The sequence below is a fragment of the Canis lupus genome, chromosome 13 (genome assembly GCF_048164855.1).
Source record: "Canis lupus baileyi chromosome 13, mCanLup2.hap1, whole genome shotgun sequence".
Lineage (NCBI taxonomy): Eukaryota > Metazoa > Chordata > Mammalia > Carnivora > Canidae > Canis > Canis lupus.
In genome coordinates, this window is record NC_132850.1 from 33,026,295 (window position 1) to 33,036,056 (window position 9,762).

At 36.1% G+C, this 9,762-nt stretch overlaps 1 protein-coding gene across 2 annotated transcripts; it reads right to left on the bottom strand.

The window, feature by feature from the left end:
- Positions 1 to 943: 943 nt before the first annotated feature.
- Positions 944 to 8,749, bottom strand: KERA (keratocan). 2 transcript variants are annotated; one of them, XM_072773039.1, is made up of 3 exons: positions 8,467 to 8,749; positions 6,040 to 6,933; positions 944 to 1,885 (listed from the first exon to the last, which is right to left on the bottom strand). In XM_072773039.1, exons 2-3 carry the CDS (start codon positions 6,923 to 6,925, stop codon positions 1,719 to 1,721), a joined length of 1,053 nt encoding a protein of 350 aa, XP_072629140.1. In that variant the 5' UTR covers positions 6,926 to 6,933; positions 8,467 to 8,749; the 3' UTR covers positions 944 to 1,718. The 2 variants fall into 2 exon arrangements, with proteins under 2 accessions (XP_072629140.1, XP_072629139.1); XM_072773038.1 differs by having other exon boundaries at positions 8,240 to 8,700.
- Between the last annotated feature and the right edge of the window lie 1,013 nt (positions 8,750 to 9,762).

Below are 9,762 nucleotides of genomic sequence, written 5' to 3' on the forward strand. Positions count from 1 at the left end.
TCAAGAAAAGTTGCTTTCATTGTTAGATGACTCCGAACAACAAGTAGAAAATTCTTCCTTAGCTAGAGCTAAAATACAGCTCCGTGTACATTTCACCCATATGTTCTACTCTTCATTTTGGAGCTCCTGGAATACATTTTATCCCTTTCTCATATGGCAAGTTTTCAAATATTTAAAGTTCTTATATTTCTCTCAACATACTCTTTTTCCCCAGCCTAATGACATATGATTACTTGTATTTTCATGACATAAATTTAATAATTTTATTTATGTGCTGTGAAGTCTTTTAAAAAATATTCTTTTCTTAATGTCAATTAATTTCATTTCTTGCCTTTAGCCAGCATTTTTAAAACTCTGTTCAAAATATAATAATTAGTTCTTCCCTCCTAACCCCATATAAGTTTTCAGTGAAAATAAGTAGGCAAAACTATAATATGTTCTTTTCTTGAGAATTCACCTTATAGAATAACATATTAAGTTTCTGAGAAATCTTGGTGTAAAGTAACATGTTAGATTTTCCTTAATCTGGTGTTTCACAGACATATATGATCATTTTTCCAGGGAAATATATCAAATTTTATAGCATATATCAGAATACTGTTTGAAACATATAAAGTCATGTATTAATATCTATGGGATATTTATTATTTACAGATATGCCTCAGAAATTAGAAGCCTAAAGTAAATTATACTTTGTTACTAAATGAAATCCTGGGTTATTTCTTTTTAACTCATGAGAAATAGGTGAATTATGTTAAGTGATTAAAGTATAATTTTTTTCTTATGTTTATGAGAAGAGAAGGAAAAACAAAGGTAGGAGAACATATATATGCATATATTCATGGTAGAAAAATGGAAACTATTATTATGTAACACTTTTTATTGAAATATGTTCTTAATAAAACTTGTAAGTAATGCCTCTGAAATAAATATTTTACTACCATTTTGTTAGAAAGCATTCACTCTTTTTATTTAAAAAAATCCAAAACCACTGGTAAATATAAGAGCTGAACAATTTGCAATTCAAGTGGATTTCAAATGTTAAAACACTAAGATTCTGTCAGAAATGTGTTATAATGAATGTAAAACTTAGGATTTGTTTAATTGATAGAGTACACTGTACTATATCTAAGAATAGTAGATAAAAAAAATAGTAGTGAAGTAAAAATTACTGCTTTTCTATTATTTGGTATTGACTAAAAAGTCTCCTTTCATCAAGTATTTAATACATTTTATATCCATTCTTGAGCTAAATATCACACTCATGCTTACAAATGCTACTTAGCAATCTGAAATTAATTATGATGAAGAAATACCTCATTTTTTCAGATCTCCTTATCTTCTGTTAGATTACTATATTTCCACTATCAATAAAATATCTGCATTAGCAATTTTGAACATATGCAAACAAATATGTCCCTTATATTGCATAACAGTACAATTGCATTATTTGATGTTAGTAAGCTGTGAAAGAGACAAAAAAGAATTATCTTTGAGTTGATAAACTATCTGAACTCTGTGTCTGTTTTATTAATTAAAGAAAAGCCAACTGTGCTGCGTATCATTGATGGAAAGCATCTTTGAACAGAAAACATAAGCTACACAAAAACAGTGGCCAAGAGCAATTGGAAATGTGACTTTTGTCTTATATATGGTAACCAAATTTCATTTCAGAAATATTAACTCATTAAGCTGATTTTAGAATGTTGATGATATGTTTAAATAATGACAGCCTGAAGGAGCCTGAAGCAGTTCATTAAATCCATTGGAATTGGTGGTTTGATTTCATTGCCATCCAGACGGAGGTAGCGAAGGTGAGGTCCATAACCAAAGGAATCTTGTTCTGCAGGCAGTATGGGAGGACATATTACAGAGACGTTCACATCTGTGGAGACAAAGGTGGCATGAACGAATGAATTGGAACAGAAGAGACCAGGTGTTGGGAAGACCACGTAGCCATGCAACAGTCTTATAGAGGGTCTAGCAGCCTGATTCATGGAAGTGCCAGAGATATAAACCATTTTTGTAGTTGGAGGTTAAACATATCTGTTTTATAAAAGTAACCCTAAAAAATGTGCAACATACACTCATCTCACTCCATATTTGATTCCACTTTGCAAAGAGCACAAGGGACATACCACTAAAGCTGTGATGGAGGGAACGCCTGGGTGGTTCAGTAGGTTAAATGTTTGCCCATCCTGGGATGGACCCTTCACTGAGCTCCTTGCTCAGTGGGGAGTCTGCTTCTTCCTCTCCCTCTGCGGATTCTTCTTACTGCTCATTCTCTCTCTCTTCTCTCTCTCTCTCTCTCTCTCTCTCCCCCCCCCCACTGTGCCTGTCTCTCTCAAATAAATAAATGAATAAATAAAATCTTTAAAAAATAAAAGCTATGATGGAAATAAAAGAATACAAGATATATCATTTGTTTTGTAAACTTCTAGGTGAGAAAAAGCATATTTAGACTACTAAAAAAGGAGATGGGTAGTATTTAGGATATTGGAAGTGGAGACAAAAGTTCATAGAAAGAATGGTTAAGTGCATGGGTAGACGGATGGATAGATGGATGGATGGATGGATGGATGGATGGGTGGATGGATGGATGTGTAGGTGAAAAATCAATATATTATCAGGGAAAGTGCTTAAAACCTTAAAATGCAAAATTTTCAGTTTTTTTTAAAGTGCTTTTGGCATAAGATTACATATATAATACTTACAGAAAAGAACCTTGAATCTTTATATTTAAGTGTATTTAATTAGAAAGGATACATTTGCCAAGAATTGAATTACAAAGATTCAAGCCAGGAAATATCCCATCGGCTTTTTCAGATGGTTAAGATGTGAGAAATCATGCACCTGCCTTGGATCAGAGCCCTTGGCATCAATGACTATACGAAATTTAGGAGTATTCAGGAGAGAAAAACCTGTTAAATTAGCAAAATTCAGACAAGTGTGCATAACAGCTCATTTCAACCATGAATCTGGTTACTGCTTTTAAGTCTCATTTGAAACTATTTTGAGAAAGAGGTCTTCTTTTAGAAGATGAGACCCACCTAATTTTGGCAATGGCCTTCCTATGAGTTTACGCTTATAGCGAGGTTGCTATGCTCTGATCTTATGCCATTTTTTAATTGAATTGCTAAAAATAATGACTCATATTTGTATAGAAGTTTGTGTATATAATTTTTCACATACATTATCACTGTATCATCACAGAGCCTTTATCAGGTGATATTATTATTCTCCCTACCTAGGCATTGCAGGAATAGTGGTTCAGATAGGTAAGGCAATACACACAAGGTATGTTAGTAAGTAAGTGGTAAAGCTGAGTCCTAACCTTGTCCTTTTCCTACTATGGTGCCTTGTTTCTTGGAGAGACTCTGTCCTTTTTAACATGCTACCATACTTATTACCCTTATGCCACATAACCAATGCATGTCTGAATAGATGTAATGTGAGAAGTCAGCATTCTAAATGTAGTTATATTTTCATAAATTAATTATGATGTTTCTCAGAGAACACCAAGAAGTAACTTCCTTGAAGAGATAACATTTTTTGCCAAATTTAAAGCCCTTTAAATTTTTCAGAAGAAATAAATATTTCCATCTTTTTTCCTAAGAAAAGGCCACTGTCCTGTAAATTCTCAGAATTCTTCATATAAAAGGTATGTTTCTTGGAAATCTCTTTGTTAACAACTAGAGTAGATTATGCAGCCAGAAGAAATAAGTACTTTAGCAGTTATTATAACACAGTGTGATATAATGGTGAGCCAATAGTTCTAGCCAGGGAAATTCTTATTTTACATTTATATTCTGGGAATATAGAAATGACTACGCCTGAAATCTACATTAAGAAACAAATAAATCAATCCCTCTTTGTTGTTGCTGTTAAAATTATTCTTACCTGGGGGGATAGAAATTTTTCTGAAGTCTTATATTCTGGAAATTGAAGAAAAGTGTACTGGGATCATACTGTATGAGTAAGAAACAACACTTAACACGGGAAGGCCTGAGCTCAGGTCCTGCTATTCTATTTCTTCTTTGTCCTCGGGCAAGTACCCTCACTTAGTTGGCCATCAGTTTCTTTCTCTGGAAATTCTTGATAATACCAAACAAGATTCTTGTGAGGGTTAATTGGTGATTTTTCCAAGTGTTGTCCTTGGATCAGCAGCTTCAATACCTCCTGGGAACTCAACTGTTAGACCTACTGAGTCAGAAAATGTGAAGGCGGGGCTAGCAAGCTGTGTTTTATAAGCCTTCCAGATGATCTTGTTGTATGTTAAGGCATGAGAACAACAGAAGAATAGAAATATATGAGAAAACACTAAAATTTTAAAAACGTGAGTGGAGGAAGAGCAGAGTCCTACTCTTTTTTGTATAACTTTGTGTAACTATGTAAGTGTCTCCTGGCATGAGTGCCCAGCTGAGTCTTGAATTCTGCTGTCTCACTCCTAAAGACCCTTGTTCCCAGCTTCTCAGGGGACTCCCCAGTTCACAAACAGGGATCTTTGTGGAATCCCTTTAAATTCACTTCCCACATCAATTATCTATGGGATTTTTGTTGTCAGGCAAGGAATGTATCTGTAGAAGCACAGAACTTTCATCAGGAAAAACAAAACAAAACATATATTTAGGTCAATGTTGGCTGGTTCAGTAAAACAGATTCAACAATTAACATATTTCTTTCTGTTGCATCTCTTGCTTTTGACTACAGGATTAAACAATGCGTCTCATCACCATGGAACAATGTGGCAGCAGCCTCTCTGTTAATTCCTGGATGATATATATGCTCAAGTATGTTGGTAGAAAAACCAAAAAAGAAAAGAAAAGGAAAAAAATCTTAAATAACTGAGCAGCTCCCAGTGGAAAAGTAATTTATTCTTATAAATAGGATGTATGTGTGATTATTTGCTTAAAGGAAGCTAATAAATAATAACCAAGCAGTACAACCTTCTGACAATTATCTGTACCGTTTTCCTACAAACTATCTGACTGATTCTCATTTTAGGAATATGTTTCTTAAGGCTGTGCAGGAGAGGTCTCCTGAGATTATCTTCCTAAAAGGCTTGTGCCAGGGTTGACGACACATGGATAGGTGTCAGGCTGGTTCCAATGCCCTTGTGGCTAGACCACAACACTGTCCACTTCTGCAGCAGAATCAGTCTGGTCTCAGGCAGGATTGCAAAGACACCAGGTTTAGCATCTACAGCCTCTTCTTTCTCTAACCACTTCTTTCTCTGACCACTTCCCTTGATGGTACCTTTGCCTCCAAGGCACTCGGCACTCCTCTCTCTCCCCCTAATCAAAACCTATTTTCAGGAAAGGATCATTCATTCTTCCTTGGTGGTCACCACCAGTGCTAAGGAGTTACCAACATCCAGGAGCACTGGTTTCCATTTCAATTGAACAAAAGATGTTAAACTACAGTGTTGGTTCCCAGTGCTTAGGCCCCAGAGTAGTAGTCTCAGCACCACCTGGGAACTTGTTAGTAATGAGAAGTCTCAAGTCTCATCCAGACTTACTCCATCAGGAACTCTGGGGTGGAGCCAGAGTGTGTGGATATGCACACTCTAAAGTTTGAGAAACCATCTCATCTAAAGCAAAGACTTTAATTAGGATGGTTTCAGGCACCCAGAGTTTTTAGGACACATCTCCCTTTTTGATACCTCCTGAATCAGAGCCTTCCTGTTTACTATTCATGAGGTTGTTGGTGCTTGGTACATTTTCCCAAATAAATCTACCCAGTGAGGCAGAAATACTGGAATCTCCTGGGAGTGAAAGAAGATGCGTTCAGTTTCTCCAATGTAGATTACTAAAGTCCAGTTTAGTATTTGAAGATTTGAACTTCTTGGTTCATTAAGACTGTGTGAGAATGAATAGACAAAAACAAAATACTGAAAGTTGAAAAAAGAAATCTAAGGGCAGATTAGTTGTGCGGGGGTGGGGGGAGGGAAAGCCCAACAAGGTTGCTATTCTTAAAGAAAATACAGAATAAGTTTAATGATCATGAGCATCTCAAAGACATACCATGATGATTACTTACTTTTAATTTTGTTATGATCAAGATGAAGGTGCTGCAGATGAGCACTGATTCGGGGGACCTTTGTGAGTTGATTGTGAGACAGTTGGAGATCTAGAATTGAGGACACATCGAAACCACTCGAAGGGAGCCCTGCATCTGATAATTTGTTGTGGTTCAGCCGCAGGAAGGCCACCTTAGGAATCACATTAAAATAATTTTCTGGTATTCCTTCAATTGAATTGTTGTCCAAAAACAGTTGCATTGTATTGGCTGGTAATCTTGGTGGCATATTCCTTAGGGCATTCTTGGCCATATTTAGCTGCATTAGGTTCTTGAGTCCCTTAAAAGTGTCTCTTTGAAAGGCATTGTCCAAGAGTTTATTATGCTGCAGGTCGAGAAGGGTCAGGTTCTCCAAATTGCTGAAGGTCCCCTGAGGAATTCTGGACACCTTGTTTCTGGCCAACTGTAACTGCTCTAAACTTCTTGGCAATGGAGAAGGTACCTCTTCTAGCTCATTGTCTTCCAGAAATAAGAAAAGCAGCTTCTTTAGTTGGCTCAGGGCCCCTTTTTCAATTCCATAGTTGGTTATTTTGTTCTTGTTTAGATTTATCCATCTCAGCTGGGTGGCATTCTCAAATGGTTTCTCAGGAATGGTCTCTATCAAGTTGTTCTCAAGATAAAGATACCAGATCCTTGAAGGAATGGGAGGGATTTCTTTGAGACCTCGATTTTCACAGTATAAAGCAGTAGGGAAACTAGGGGGGCAGAAGCATTCCCTGGGACAGTCAAAGTCATGCATAGTCCAGTCCTCTGGCTCACTTATGTCATAGACCTGTCTCACACTTCGAGTCCAGACGGTATCCGTTATGAATAACACCCAGACGATGAAACAGATTGTGGTTGCCATGATAGTACCTAGGATAGGGGGTGTAACTGTTAGATGTTTGAATATCTTGACCTTCAGAAAATTATGGGTAACCAAAATAACCAGTAAACACTGCTTCTTTGGGGGAAGGTAAGCACATGTCAAACACTTATAGACAGCTATCAATTAGTATGCATATAGTCAGTAGGCACTATATGTAAAGCATTTTTGCAAACACTGAAACTGGCTCACTAGCTTCCAGCTTTCTGGTTTTAGCCCAATCACAATGAAAACTAAGAAATGGAAAGCAAATTTTAGGAGCTTTAAGTGCTTTTCCATCCCGAGCTATTTAATACAAGAAAGTTACCTGAAACCTGTAGTTGAATAAAAGAGCATAAAAAAAGTGATCATTTAATAAGTCAAATGGAGAGTCTGTGTAGTTTCTAAGAAGCGAGCATATGCTTTTACTTTTGCTCCTAAATGAGCAGAACATCTGGATGAGATTTCCCAGGCTCTTTGGCCCTTGAACCAAAGAAAAAGAGAGAGATCAAAGAATCTTTTAGCAGTTTGTTGTGAAGGAAGGTTTTGAGATATGAAGAAAAATGTGTGATTAATCTCTTGCTCTGTTGCTCAACTCCTCCGGTAAGTTTTCTATTGGGGAGTGGGGAAAGACTTCTATTATTTTAAGTACAAAATCAAGTAGTTCAACCAGGGAATTTGGGTTATGAATTCTATCTCACAATTAGGCAAGTAATATATTCACCTATGGCATTACTATGGTTGATAAGAAACAAAACAAAAAGCAAAGAACATGTTTGGGTATAGATAGAGCTCCATATTTTCAGGATGGCTGCTAAGAAAGAAAAGGTTAACACTTATTGATATATGACCATCTAAAAGATATAAACCCTCTCCATTGAATATCAATAAGATCATGGGTACAACAAACTGTTCTAACAGGAAAAATAATATATATATATTAAGAATATATATATATATATAAAATAGTAACGTTCTGATCAATGTACATTTAATTCAATTGCTTGATAATAAGAACAGAATACATTTTACTGATTCCTCGGGAGAAAATAAGGCAAGCATCATTTATGAAATGCTGATCTTTCAGTTGTGCCACTAAATTGAGGGAAATGACAAGTGCAGAGCTGCTTCCGCAGGCTGTCGAATTTTTTACGATCACAGAATTCTGCTCTGGTTATCTTCCAATAGAGACACATTAAAACATTCTTTTCTTCAGAATAGAGGTTTACTTTAGTTCTTAAGCAGTAACCCTGCCTTTGATGAATCAGAACTCTGAATTCGTAAATTTAAGTTTTTAAAAGTGCAAAAATAGTTTACCTTGCTGTCCAGGAATATACCGTTGAGTCCTGTGTCTGGGTCTGAAGTTTGCTAAAACTCAGTGAAGGGGGAGAAAAAAAAAAAAAAAAACCTGTGGACTAAAACGATTTGTTTTTATTTTATGCTGTCAAGCCTCCTATGAGAAAAAATAAAACCTACTCTGACCAGTCACGGTGAACACCTTTTGATCTATTGTTTCCACTTTGACAGGGCTTCAGATTGCTTACCTCAGCCTTCTTGGATCTTCTTCTTTCCTTTCTATTGGTCACTGCTCATTCACAGTCATGGATTCCCAGGCTTCACTGTTGTGTTTTTATGAATCCTCCCTAAAATATATGCATCAGTGGCTCCAATTTTAACCCCTCCAACAACGACAGCACCTCACTACCAAGGCAGCTCAGCATAGGAAATTCTGACTTTAATCTCAAGAACCTATAGCAAAAATCCAGGGCAATTGTCACTCTGAAGTCACACTTCCAAAGATGTTGTAATGTACTGATATCTAGACCTGCTTAGCCAGCAGGCAGCTGAAGGCAGTTTTGATTTCAAGTACAATGGAAAGAGATTTTCAAGTGTTGTTTTATTTTCTCTAGAAAATCTTTTTAAAAACTTGGATACAAAGAAATAAGTGCTGATGCCCTCTGTTTCGATGGAAATATTTTATTCATTTCTCATATAAAACAGATGTTAGAATTCTATTTAAATATATGGTGTTTGAGAGAAAGATGGAAAAATATATTTGAAAAATTTAAAAATGAAATCTGAGAAGCTATACCTGACATTGGTGCTACACATGGTGTTGTGCTCTGTTTAAGAGAAATAAATTTTGTATCTCTGTTTCCTATTGGGAGCTTTATTCCAAGTGTTATTAAAATGAGATTTTTTTTTTCCTCATTAGAACAGATGTTTTGCATTTTGTCCATTACAAGACATTCTGTTGCATTGCTATTTGTTTTTCTCTAACACATAGATCTAAGATAATGTCTTTTAGTTCTTATACTTGAGGAGAAGAATCGCTTTGCCATTTGAAGAAAGATGTGAATAAAAATAACTTTCAAACATTCTGTTGATGGATTGTAAACATCTTGTTTTTCAAAAGTTAATCTTATTCTGAGGTCAGGAAGTTTAATTAACGTGATTCAGTCAGCACTGCTCATGTAAGCATCATCAAAGATAGAGCACAGAGAAGAGGAGAGGAGGAGAGGGCCCTGGACCCAAAAGACCTTTCTCGAACCCCTACCTCCTGCCTCCCAACCATCGGTGTTTCGGTTCAAGCCCTGCCAGCCCTCTACGGTACTGCACTGCCTCTCAGGGTTGGCTATACTTGGTCATAAATGCTTATGGAAATGTTGCATTTCTTTAGCATTAGCTGTATGTTCTCAACTGGGAAATTCATTTAAGTTTTAGGGCTTTTATAGACTAACATCTGATTCAGACATGATCTTTTAGTAGCTTTTTCAGGTATATTTACCTCACCTGTGAGGTAAAAAAAAAAAAAAAAAAAAAAAAAGGTACTACTTGCT